The sequence below is a fragment of the Grus americana genome, chromosome 10, assembly GCF_028858705.1.
Source record: "Grus americana isolate bGruAme1 chromosome 10, bGruAme1.mat, whole genome shotgun sequence".
In the NCBI taxonomy this organism is placed as follows: Eukaryota; Metazoa; Chordata; class Aves; order Gruiformes; family Gruidae; genus Grus; species Grus americana.
The window spans coordinates 23,530,449-23,543,717 of record NC_072861.1 but is presented as its reverse complement, the minus strand read 5'-3'; the positions used below and the strand labels follow the sequence as shown (position 1 = coordinate 23,543,717).

The 13,269-nt window shown below is 39.8% G+C and overlaps 1 protein-coding gene across 6 annotated transcripts in view; it reads left to right on the top strand.

The window, feature by feature from the left end:
* Positions 1-13,269, top strand: part of UACA (uveal autoantigen with coiled-coil domains and ankyrin repeats) — a 40,014-nt gene that overhangs the window by 10,316 nt on the left and 16,429 nt on the right. For 3 of the 6 annotated variants that reach the window (XR_008578695.1, XR_008578694.1, XM_054837391.1), the window contains exons 2-12: positions 4,082-4,215; positions 4,723-4,811; positions 5,919-5,983; positions 6,879-6,936; positions 7,433-7,503; positions 7,609-7,715; positions 8,653-8,834; positions 9,279-9,316; positions 10,606-10,692; positions 11,856-11,963; positions 13,031-13,063. Coding sequence is in view for 3 of the 6 variants with exons in the window: in XM_054837391.1 (XP_054693366.1) it covers positions 4,082-4,215; positions 4,723-4,811; positions 5,919-5,983; positions 6,879-6,936; positions 7,433-7,503; positions 7,609-7,715; positions 8,653-8,834; positions 9,279-9,316; positions 10,606-10,692; positions 11,856-11,963; positions 13,031-13,063 (972 nt within the window). In the remaining 3 variants the exon portion in view is untranslated. Of the gene's footprint in view, positions 1-424; positions 800-4,081; positions 4,216-4,722; positions 4,812-5,918; positions 5,984-6,878; positions 6,937-7,432; positions 7,504-7,608; positions 7,716-8,652; positions 8,835-9,278; positions 9,317-10,605; positions 10,693-11,855; positions 11,964-13,030; positions 13,064-13,269 lie in introns of those variants that run through there. The other 3 variants (XR_008578696.1, XM_054837392.1, XM_054837393.1) reach the window with 3 other exon arrangements.

Below are 13,269 nucleotides of genomic sequence, written 5' to 3'. Positions count from 1 at the left end.
TCAGCTTTGTGGTGTAGTGGAATGGGAAAAAATTACTCCTGTGAGTATTTCAGTCCTTCTGTGTTATTAGTGGTGGTAAGTATGACCTTCATTAATGTCAGTGGACAGTTAATTTGACTAACATGTTTGTTATTTTAAAGTGAGTGTTTGTATGTCTGTAGAACATAACAACACTGTAGTAAAGTTTCATGCATGCTTGTCTCGTTAGTTAACATTCAGTCTAAACCGCATTACTCAGGGCATGAGCATGAGGAGAATGTATTAATAGCTATTGCTTTCTATCGCTCGGCTATCAAGTACTGGATTATCAGAAAATAGATCTGGGCTGATGAGACTGTCTACGTATTGTTTACAAGATATTTCAGCTCTGGGCAATATTTACTTGTGCGTCTGAGTCACTCTGGCAGTCTGTCACAGAAAGAAAAGCTCTGGGAGGGTTTTCCTGGGGAGGGACAACCTGAGCCAGACCCACAAAGGGCTTCGCCGGCCGGGCTGCTGCTGGGCAGCCTCTGGCTGGGGGTAGCCCCTGTCTTTTTACGAGTTATGAAGTCTGAAGATGATCCTGAAGATGGGGAGAATATACTCGGGGATCCAAGCTAAGTGAAGGATGGAACAAAATGAATTCCAGGCGGTGGAGAGAATGCGTTTCTCGAAGCAGCCCATTTGAGCTCTGGCTTGGTGCTTTGTGAGCTGCTGCAGCGGTTTGGGACTTGCTGCGAGATAAACTGGTTGCTTCTGGCAGCAAGAAGCTGCGAGTTCGATGATGACTTGTTGGTTTTCTTGTGCAGCTAAAGACACAGTAGGTATCTTAGATTTCGTATCAATGGCAGTAGTTTACAACTGCAAAAAAGCAAAAGCTTGAATTTTGTAAACATTTTGTAACAGTTTCTTTTTAATTAATGTGTGCTATATATGTCTTTAACAGCTCTTCCTGTGAGGCATTTTCCTGAGATGTGAAATGCTTGATTAAGTACATCATAGGAAATGGATACAATTTACTTAAGTGTTATAAGCAAGGGGAGGGGAAAAATAATATGATGGTTTGGTTTTTTTAATAACGCTCTTGTTAATCGGGAGATGTATGAAATGGGAGCGTGGAATGGCTGGTGAAGAATTTTTTTCTATAGACTTGAGTGAATTTGTGCTAGCAGGTATAAGCTGCAAGGATGAAACTCGGCAATCTAAACCCAGTGGCCAACGTGCAAGATGGGATTGCTTTCCTATAAGGATGTGAAATGTCTCATATGCAAAAGGATTTAGAGGGAACAGAGCTTGATGCTACGTATGTACAGTTTCTAAGGCATTTAAAAATAAAACATAAGACTTGCATAGTAAGGTAGCTTAGCAGAGGGAACTTTGCCAAGCTGTGGAGGAATTCTGCCTTTCCCCCGGCAACGCGTGCAGCTTCTGCTCTGAACAGTAATGTCACCAATGCAACCCCTTCGTTAAGCCAACCAGGCTGGCTTGGCTTTTAAGCTAATGGATGTTTTAATTGATTGACAAATCAGTACTGTGCTCTAGCTGGGCAACACTAGTGGTTGTAATTTCATTAGCTGTCTATTACTTCATGTCACTTCTAGCACGTATTGTAATGAATAAGCTGTTGCTAAAACTTCGTGAGTACTGTAATCTTGTTTATCGTGAGAATGGGGAATAAAGATAATCATGATTACAACTCCATTATACAAACCATTCCACAGATGCAGGGAGGGGTGGTGGGTTTTTGGTTTCGTTCTTTGTTGTATCTCTTTGCCCTAGCACAGCCTGGCTCTGGCGCAGGGTGAGACCTTGCTGCAGCTCTGGGCTCTGGCCGCTTTGAGAACTGGCTAATTGGCATTGGCACTCTCTGTGGTGGATCTTCCAGGCTTTATTACATTAAATTCCCAAAAGTTTTGGTCTTTGCTAGTAAGACAGTCTTAAGGAGAAGGTAGTTCTGTCTTAAGAGAATGCAACTGTATTTTTAATGTGAAAATTGTGCATAGCTTCTGTTTTTTATCTATTATTATTGTTCTTGCTTTCACGTGAAGACCGCTGTGCTTTTTCATAGTGGATTTAGCACTTTGTGGAGGAATGTATTGTGATGAACCCAACAGGAAGGATATGGGATTGATAGGCTGCTTTCTCACTTAAAGAAACAAAAATGTTTTCAGCTACTCTGTTTTGGAAATTCTTACACTTACCAGTTTTAATGTTCTTTATTCAGTGAGGGTGTGGAACTTCAGATCCACAGTGATGAGTAACTTCGTGCACCTACAGGCTGCTTATGTCTCACTGTTATCAGTCCATTCTTTCACTGTGTAGAGTTAGATTTGAATATAATACTCCTTTACAAGCCTTTTTCTTCTGTTAAAAGCTTCTTGAATATCAAGTCATCAATGTCCGGCTTGGCCATGAGGTTTCTGTCACAGAACAGAATTTCCTGAAAAGTGTAAAGCAACTCAGAAAGAATGGTTTGGCAACAGAGAGGACAAGCTCCATGTTTTGGGTGGGATGCTTGGCCTGTGGCCTGAAATTCTAAATTTGAAGAAACAAGGAAAAAGTGGGGGGTGACGAATGTCTGAGGCTGAATGCATGGTAGTCTATTTATAACTGACTTGTACTTTCTCTGCACTCTATGTTGCTGTGGTAATTGCAGGCAATTTAAAGCTGTAAGCTTTGAGTTTTTCTTCTACAGCTCAATAGATGTTCATCTCTTGAATGTCACCCTTAGCTAAATTTTGACCCTTTGGACAGTCAGGAAAAATCGTGTCCTGTTGCATATTATTAGCACATCCATTTGATGTTAACATCTGAAAACTGCTTGGGACTTCACAGAGCTGGTTCAGCTCTATTCTTAAGAATGGCCAAATCCAGTGAGTTGAATGAGTAAGTACGTTTCTGTACTGATGCCATGTGTGTACCTACGTTGACTTGCAGCACTTCAGCGTCCGGTTTTGTGCAGGGTTGGGGTACGGTCCGGTGTCGTATCGGATCCCCTGTGCCTTTCCTTCCTTGGTGCCTGGCTGTGGGGGCATCAGGCCAGCGAGCCCGTTTGCTGGTAGGTGTCTCTGGACGTTTTCCTATGGATCAGCTTGTTGGGCAGGTGCAGGGTGAGGACTCCCCTGCTCGAGGCACGCGAAGCAGAGGCAGAGCGGCTGGGCAGAGGGGGATGCTTGTCTTGGCAGCAGACTGCGGTTCCCTGGGGTGGGAAGCAGCGGCAAACTCCTCGGCACCCCTGCGAGTGATGAAAGAACGTTTTGAGGAAAAGCAACTTGTCTGAGTTGGTAAAGGGAAAATAGGGACTCTGTGTTTTGCTTCTCTGTTCTTTCATCAATTTTAGTTATGCACTGGACATGAAAACCAGTGTAGTTTTCAGTAAAGCTGGGAGGCTGTTCTTGATAAATGTGAATGTGGTTTAGAGAGGGCTAAACTTAGTACGTATTTCATGTGCTGCTGAATTCATGAAAGCTGCAGTCTGCTGTTGGTTACGTGTATTTCATAATTGTTCTGTTTAAATATCTCAAAGCTCACCTGTTGAGTTCTATGGTACCTTCCTACATAAGGATTGATAGAGGGGAAAATTGTAGCAGTGGTGTCTTATCTGCCCAGTTCCTTATGAAACCATTTTTTAATGAATACTGAAAAGCTTGTACTGAAGATGATTAGATTGGAAGTTGTTAGCAGTACTATTTTGGGCTGTTGCTCATTTATCTGTTCTTTTGTGTTGCATCTTGTTTATTAATTTGTAATTTGAGGTTTGTATATTCTTTTATCATTATCATTGTTCTATTCCTTTTCTGTCCTATTAAACTGTCTTTATCTCATCCCACTAGTTTTACTACTTTTTGATTCTCTCCCCCATCCCACTGGGGGGGGAAGCAGAGAGCGAATGGTTGTGTAGTTTTAGCTGCTGGCCAGGTTAAACCACAATATATGTAAACAACTCTAAACATCTTAACAGGTACAACTCGATCTGTAAACCAAGATTTTTTTTTTGCTTCCCCCCACCTGTTGCATATGATTCAGCCTTTTACTGAAGTTCTTTTAGTAGATCAGTACTGTACCATAAACTCACTTGCTTTTCTAATTCTCTCTTATACAGCTGAACACAGACTGGAACAAATATGATGACAGGTTAATGAAAGCAGCTGAAAGAGGCGACGTGGAAAAAGTTTCATCAATCCTTGCCAAAAAAGGGGTCAGTCCTGCTAAACTGGATGTGGAAGGGAGATCTGCGTAAGTAACTTCCAGTACTTGCTCCAATAACGGTGTTGGGAAGCTACTGAAAGTTACCCAATTCCTAAATGTTGCTGCTGCTCTAAAAACTTTTTAAAAATACATGGATCTCTGTAATATACCATGGTAGATTCCAGCCTCATCTAAACTAGAATACCAGGTGGCTAGAATGTCAAATTCTCATACACAATCTTCACTTCAAAGTGAAGATCAGTATTTAAATACTTGTTCTTGCCAGATTTGAATATTAAAGAGAAATGGAAAGCATATTGGTTTTTCACCTGGTTTGCTGATTCAAGGTAAATAATGACTACTTCTCCAAAGAGTCATCTTGTTCCTTAAAGTAAAAACTGCAAAACTTTTAACTGGATTTGGACTCTGCCCAAAGCTGGGTTTGTATTGTATAATGCTTTCAGTATGCAGCCGTTTGCTTTGACTTTCCTGGTTAATATTACCATTTCTTTGTGTAAACCAGTTGTGCTTAAGCAAGGTATTTCCCATTTTTAGATTCCATGTTGTAGCGTCGAAGGGAAACCTGGATTGCTTGAACACCATCCTTATTCATGGAGTTGATATCACAGCCACTGATGCTGCAGGTAGGCTTCCTCAAATGTCCAAGTGCAACTTGCAAAGCTCCTCAGCTTGGTTTTTATTTTGGAGTGGGATTAAGCTAAACTATAGAATAGATGCTCTTCCTGTCCATGGATTTCCCTGTAGTTGGTAAAAAAAAAAAAAAAAATTATCTGTGTGACTTGTTGAACTTACAGGAAACTGCTCTCATATCAAGTAATGTAACTTCATGAATGCCCCTGACATGCAGCAGAACGTGTGAACTTTGGCTTTGTGCTGTTGTAACTGTATAACAATCTGCTCCAGGCTCACGGGTGAGATCAGTATTTCTGTAAAAGAACAGTTTTAAATAAATTTGTGTTCATTTGAATACTAAGTGTATTTCGCAGAGACTTGTACTGTACGCAGTGAGGATTAGAATGAAACGATATTGGAGGAGTTCATGCACCCTTATTGAGCCCTGAAAACTTCAGAGTGCCTCTCTGTGTTTATAAACTCTGAGTTTATGTGAAAGTATTATGAAAGAGGTAATTAGAAATGGGCACTAATTTTGTGTCAGATTGTTTACATTATAATTTAACAAGATTAACAAATATTGCCTTGTTTTCAACTTCATTATAGAAATAATCTAGCCTCCTTTCATATGACAGATTTTTTTTTTAAAATGCTTGTGGAGACATTTGCAGTATTTTGAGATTAATTTCACTGTTCATGAACTTGAATGGTTGGCTACAGTTTATCTAAAATAAAAGACTATTTAGCAAATAGTGAAGTATGTATGAGATGACTTACACTACTAGTAGAATTAAGGGGGAGAGTAACCATTGTATCTAAAATGATGTGGATGTTGATCTAAACTCTCCTGTGAAATCAATCTAGCAGTCTAATGACACATGTACGCTGTTTCATACGTGTAGCATGAGCAGTAATGAAGCATGTGGAGTTATGGAGGAGGCAGAAGACAGTCTTTTGAGATGAAATAAACTGCTGATGCTTTAGTGAAGTACAAATTTCTTATTACAGTTATGTAATTAGTAATAAACTTTGAGAAACAGCATAGGCATGTGGAATTTGTGTAGTATTTCTAAAGGCACGTTAAAGTAGATCCTGAATTGATGTTAATCTCTTTTTAGGTAGAAACGCATTGCACCTAGCTGCAAAATATGGACATGCTTTATGTTTGCAGAAGCTGTTGCAGGTACTGAAAAATACAACTTGTCTGTTATGTTTTTTTATTCTTCAGAAGAAAAAAGATGCTCTTAAATATACTGATTGGAAATGGGATATGCCACTTGTCTTTTTAAAAAAAAAAACAATTACATTCTTCTTTAAAAACAAGACAGCCATGGGGAAAAGACCTTTTCATATTAAATAACAGGTTGTGGCTGAAAGAGTGCTAAAATAAACATATTTTCCTCTCTTCATGTAGACAATCAAATCAAGTTGTGGTTTCTACCTCTTAAAGAAAACAGAATTGAGTGTCTTTCGAAAAACTAGTGCTCCTTTTCTGAATACACTTGCATTTAGTAACAGTAACGCTGAAAGATCTGCTTGAGAGTAGTGTTCTCTTCAAAAAAACGAGCATTTGCATCTTTCATTAATGAAACAATATTGGGTGCTTGTCTTAAGTTTGTGTGATTATTTTTTTCCTTCATTTCTTTATGCTCACTTGAATTTTTTTGAACTTTTAATGGAGTCTCTTCATCTGTTGTTTACTTGATGCGTGTCCGCACACAGATATAAATGGTATATTTTCTGTGGAGGACCAGTACCAGTAATGATACTGGCAGTGAGGGAGTAATGGCAAGTAGCGGAGAATCTTAGCCATAGTGAACAAAAGTTTGAAAAGTCTGTGATGAATTGTGCATTTTCTGTGCATGGTCTTAATTCTACAAATTTTGATCAATGTGTTTAGAATGCTAAAGTGCAGGTACCCATGGCTCTTTCATGTATGTCAGTGTATTTGTAAACTACAAACTTACTTTTTTTTTTCTTAAATCAGTTTTTATTGCTTTAATTCAAACCTCAAAACATTTCATGTTTTAAGTGCAATCTGAATCCTAATTGATAACTGGGGTTACTTATTTTAACAGTACAACTGTCCAACGGAGAATGTGGATCTTCAAGGAAGAACTGCTCTTCATGATGCAGGTAAAAGGTTTTGCTTTTCTGGTAACTGCAGTATGAAATCTAGATTTAATTAATGGATTAACTTTCAGATGGGCCAAATTCTTCTCTTTTTTAATGTTGGTGACTGTAGTAGGAGATTGTTTGTGGTGTTATGACATTTGTCCTCAATAACAAACTTACTAACAGATTCAGCAGAGGTTTTAGGTCTGAAAGTCTCTTCTGATGCTCATAAATTGTCTACTAAAATCTTAAGCAAGTATCAGGAGCAGTGTGTTAGAGCACTGATGTTAGTAGGTTTACTCTGGATTGTCTGAGTCCTCATCATGATACGTGGTGTCTTGAACAGCAGTTTGATTTCTTTCATGTGCTTCTGTGTGAGAACTAAGTCATAGAGCCTGGCCATGCTTTAACTTAGTTGCCTGAATTTTTGTGAAACAAATATGTCCAAGGAGGTGTTTGGAGTTTTGCAAAGGCTGTTCTCAGCAGTATGACTTGCTCTTTCTTTTTCTCTTGAAAGCTATGTCAGACTGTTCCTCTAGCATACAACTACTGTGTGATCATGGGGCCTCGGTGAATTCAAAAGACGGAGTAAGTTGCTGCTTATAGCCATCTCCTGCACAAACCCTCTTGGAGTTTTTGTGCTTCCTCTGCTTTCTCTCCGTTTCCTGATTTCTTTCCCCTTCCTTTCTGCAGGACGGGAGGACACCGCTAGTGCTGGCCACTCAGATGTGTCGTCCCACGGTTTGTCAGCTTCTGATAGACAGAGGAGCAGATGTTAATGCCAGGGACAAACAGAACAGGTAATGCCTGCAGAGTGCTGTCATAATGCCTGCTGACATTTACAGGGCAGAAAGCTTTCCCTTGGCATTCAGGCTACAGAATAAATACACTAAATGCGGTGGAAAGACCCTGGGATTTAGTTCAGAAGTAGATACGCCGATTCAATAATGCAGTTAAGCTTGGCCTTTTTATTGCTTGTTCTTGCATCTAAAATACATATAGGCTTGTTACTATCAGCAGAGAAACAACAGTTGGTTTTTTAAGGGTTTGTACAAAGCTGCATCTTGCACCCTTTGGGATCAATATGCAAAATGAGTTGTGACAAAAGTGGTACTCTGTCAAGAAGTACTGGGGTTCCCTTAGAGCTTCTAAGGGACCTAAACATCTTAAAATGTTTGCTTCTGTATTCATGGAAGGGTCAGGGGAGGCATTTCTATTTGTAGCTGCTACTTCTGTCAGGTATTTCTTGGAGGATGATTGCCTGGTGGCCAGTGGATGTGAGGCTGCTGTGGAACAACACGTGGGTACTCGTGTTCATGCTCTGACGCTGGCGTGTGTTTGGAAGGCGTTGCCAGGGTTCCCAAGCACTTGCCCAGACTTTGGCTAAACTTTCGTCTTGTGTTTGTTGTCTCTGTTGATGTGTGTATCTCGAGAGGGATCCAGAAGTCACATGAGCTTTTCAAAGCACTGGGTGGCTGTCTCAAAGGCAGTAGGTTTATGCTGGGTTTCGTGGAAGTACTGCTATTATAGTGGTTTTGTTTGCTTTTTAACAAATGTTTAAACACTGGCTAAGTGACTTCTTAAAGCTTAGTTTCCTCTCTTGATAGAGGAAGGATTCCTTGGCTCAAGTTTCCGTGATTAGACATAAGTGTACAAAGGATTATTTCCGTAAGTGATTGCTCTGTTAAAGCGTGACGTCCCCTAATCTCTGAATGCAATCTTTCTCCCCATCCTCAGGACTGCCTTAATGTTAGGCTGTGAATACGGCTGCAAGGATGCAGTAGAAGTTTTGCTCAAAAATGGTGCGGATGTTAGTTTGACTGATGGCCTTGGTCATGACTGTGCTTACTATGCCAGAATTGGTGACAATATTGACATTTTGGCTTTAATAAAAGCTGCTGTTGAGGATTCCAGCAAAGGTATGAAGAACATAGCTATAAGTTTTCTGTTACTCTTTCATTTGAATTGTTTGTCTTCCCACTGCTATGTCTTCAGGAACTGTTCTTTCGAGGGCAGCTGTAGTCCTCTAACCAAAAAGGTGATGAACTGCCTATTTGGGAGGGAAAGAAGGCTTTGGGTTTCTGTTTGAGTTTAGTAAAGCTTTTAAGGTTAATGCAGGCTCCAATGCCTCAAGGTATTAACATTGCTGAACCTGGCATTGCAGTATTGATCATAGGAATTGTTTAGCCTTATCTATAGAAAAACTTTGTACATGTGTTTCCATATTTGATTAACTGTGGGAGGGAAATCTATTTCTTGACATGTCCTCCCAAGAGTGACACTTGATAGAAATAGCCGAATGTGTTGCATGAGTCTGTATGAAATGCGGTTTTTAACTTCCTATTTTTCTGGTGCTTTTTTAGCAAGAGATACCATGAAGAAAGGGCAACCTGAACAAAAGGTGAGGCTGCTTATACTAATTATCTCCTAAGGCTAGTTTCTGAAGAAGGTGTGAGATGACACACAGTGTTGGTGAAGTCTTGATTTTTTTACCACGTTATGCTTTCAATTGCCCTTTTGGGGTGAAAAAAGAGTTACAATGCAGGGCCCGTAATGCCCAGGGATATTTGAGCCTGGGTTGGAGCCAGTGTTCATTTTTATTAAATTTTCTGCTGTCTCAGGCTGGAAGTGAGCTATTGCTGAGCAAGGAGCTGACTTTTGTCTGTCACTACAGCATCTTCAAAACTTGTTGTTCTGCAGAGGTGTCCCCCACCTGATGTTCCCAACATATGGTGGGGACACTTATGTTTTTAAAACATGTGGGGGGAGTAAAACTGAATTGGTTTTAACTTGCCTAGAAAGATTGTTTCCAAGGTTTAATTCAAATGTTCAGTATATATCACAGAAAGAAAGATTACAGGCTTGTGGTGTAAATTTTACTGGGCTTGTCTCTGCTGTGAAACCGGCCTATAAATGCAACTAATGAGTAAAATTACCTTCTGTAAGCTACTGATGAATGTGTAGTATTTTCTTTACCCACCATCAGTGCCTCATTTGATAGAGGACAATGTAAGAATTATGAAATATTTAAAGATTTTGTAAATTCAAGATTCATAATCCAAAGTAAATGCCTGATGCTGCTCAGCAGGCCTGTTACTTCAAGATTGATGCTACATGTGTATGCTGCAGGTCAAACAAAACTTAGGTACTTTTTTTGTGCTTCTTGCCACATCTTTATACTGAAATACAGCTCTTCGAGACATGATGGTTAGGCCTGTTAAATCTCCTCAGGGAGGTGTTGAGTGACTCCTAGTACAAGAGTAATATTGTAGGTGTCAAACTGAAGGAGGTGAAGTGTAAGCTGCTTACTGCTGACCACGGAAACGCAGTACACTGGTATCGTTGAGAGGGTGATTAAGATTGTGCTGTGATGCAAAACTAGTTCAGTATTTTTCGAATTCTTAACTTTGTATGTAGCTGAGAAGATCGCCTCTGTAATCAGATGGCGTGTCTATTTCTATTAGAAAAATACTCAGTGATGTGCCTGTTCAGGATTAGAGTTTTGACCAGCATCCCATTTCCTGTCCGGGTGAGGTGAGGAGTGACCTCTTGCTGAGAAGCAATCTGTCAGATGGGAGCCGCGGTAGGATTGTGCCCTGGGGAGGCTGAGCGCAGCCCACCATCCCCAGAAATGGATGGCTGTAGAACACAACAAGAACATAAATTAATACTTTACTGTTGCAATAACAGATTACTAATATGTCACAGAAGTGGAATCGGCTGCATGCGCAGGAGGAGGTGAATGTCAAGCTGTATCAGAAGGAACATAACGCTCAGGTAACCAAGAGGGATTTCTATGACTTGTGTATCCCATATGCATAATGAGCCAGACGTACTAAAGACAAGATGTGCTTGTGAGTAAGCATTGGCAATGCCACTAAGAAAGGTCATATGTATTGCTGTTTACTTAAAACTTAATTGCATGACTGTGTAATGTAGCAACTACACAGATCAGCACCAAACTTTTTCAGGAAAAAAATAATTCTTTGTGTAACATAGTTGCAAGTCTCTTGTTGTCTTAAACCTACCCATCTCTTCACCTTCTGTCCCCTACTTTCACCTGCAGTAAAATCACAGGTCACAAACCAGGAAGATTTATTTTCTTTTATCATTCTTGAGATGAGTGTTTAAGTGTCTCACTGATAACAACCTGTATCATAATTGTTCTACTAACTAATATTAATTTTCTTATCTTGTTAATATGTCATTACAGTTCTCAAAAAGGTAAACAATGTTTTAAGCTGTGGGGAACAAACCACTGAGAAATTGAGGCCTTTGTTCCAGAAGGATTTGTAATAAAAGGATAAAGATCTCTAAATACAAATTCTCTGGTTTGAGCTACAGCAGTTACCGCAGTTAAGGCAGCGATTATCAGGCAAGAGTTAAGCAGCCATTATTGGTTGCATGTGAGCACTGGGCTGACTGGTAGCGCAAACACCCATCGCTTTCACGTGTTGGATTCATTATGGGTTGCTAGAGTGATTCTTGTGGCCGCTGGAACAGTTAGCACGCTTAAAGGTTGCTGTGCTTCATGCTGCTGAGGCTTTTTCATGACACCTCTGGCTGCAGTGGTAGGGTTCCAGGAACTGTTTTACCATTAGTAATTCTTACTTCTTAGCAGACAGCAGGTAAGCAGCCCCGTGAGCGCTGTCAGGATTGAATGTAATATTACTCTGCTCACACTTTCAAAACCTGTATGTACGCTTATACAAGTGAGCTGTCTAGAGCTGAAAAGCTTGAAGACTCAAGCTTGTGTTTATGTAAACCTTCAGAATGAGACAGACCTGGAGTAAGGCCACAGAATTATTAGGGGACTTGTAGGCAAGGCTTGGTGTCTTTACTGACTGTTAAAACTGTTGGTTCAGACTCTTTAGTTTTCCCAGTGTGTATAGTGTGGTGTTTTGTGGCTTTTTTAATCTTGTTTCTACTTCCTTTTTAAGGAATTGGAGTTAGAAAATCAAGATTTGAAAGGTCGAATGAGAGAAGTGCAAGAGGAGCAAAGGATGCTGCTGGATAGAATCAGTGGGCTACAACTACAATTGAATGAGGTAAACCTAGTATTGGAATAACCTGCCATGAAAGCTGTAATGACCACCTGACGCTGACAGAGAAGGCTGGTAGAAGTAGAAAGGAAAGCATGTGTACTTAGGAATGCAGTCTTTGCTGCTTTCCTGTGAATTATTTCTCTATGTGTCACAATCACTTTATTCTGCTGCAAAAGCCTCTGGTCTCGTAGTAATATTCAAAATGTGAGGAAACGTGTTACAAAGTCATTCACTGATACTCATAACTTGGAGCAATAACATTTATGGCTATCATTTGCAGTGTAACATGAACCATGAGGTGCTCTGGTACATTGTACTTTGGAGAGTAAACTTTATCTGCATAATTAGTGTAGGTGTTGTGTGTCAGTACTTTATCATAGCCACTGCTTATTTTCCAGCTCTTATTGTAAGTGGAAACAGAGAGAAAAATCCTCATTTGGCAAAAACAGAAACAAGGGTTTTCAATAGGGAATTTCTCACCCAAATTTGAAACCCTGTTTTAAAAATAGTTCCCTCTTCTTAGAGGTCTAAATATGACCAGTACAATTGAGAAAGAAAATCAGGATTTTTTGCTTTGTGGAGGCTCACATTTGTTCCTTCACTGTATTTTTTTTTTCAGGATGTACATTTAAAAAGTGTATGCAGCTTCCCCTATGTGTGGCACGTGGTTAGAAAGAGACGTGCCACGTGGCTTGTCTGAACTTCTCTTAAGCATTGCCCTTATAAAACAAACAAAACCCACAAACTCACTCCTTAATACTCAGTTTCCAAAATCAGCAGACTTCTACTGAAAAACTGTACTCTTATGCCTCAGTGGCGTATGATCTAGATAATTGAAGAGATATTCCAGTTTCCTAGTATGCGTATCAAGGGCATTGCTCTGTCAAACTTCCTTAACTTTTGGCAAGAGAGAAAACTAAACAGAGGTTGGCGGTAATTGGTAGGGGGACAGTTGGAAGCAGGTAGCATTAGAAACTGCGGTAGGCTTGTCAACTAATGAACTGTGTGTAAGCCCCTAAAACATTCTTGAAAAAATGATTTGTGGGGGAATTTTTTTGTTATTTTTGCAGGAGCAAATGTTTGCAGATGATCTTGAAAATGAGGTATGATACATCACCTTAAAGTGTAATAGAACTATGAAATAGGGGAAGCGACTATCGCATTTCAGTAATGGTATTTAAAACTATAGAGATAGAAGGTATCTGTAAATGCTAAATGAAATATCTACTGATATGCACTCAGTGTATACAGCTGCACAGCGCTTCTATTACTACAAATAATATATGTAATCCCTATGGCACCTTTAAGG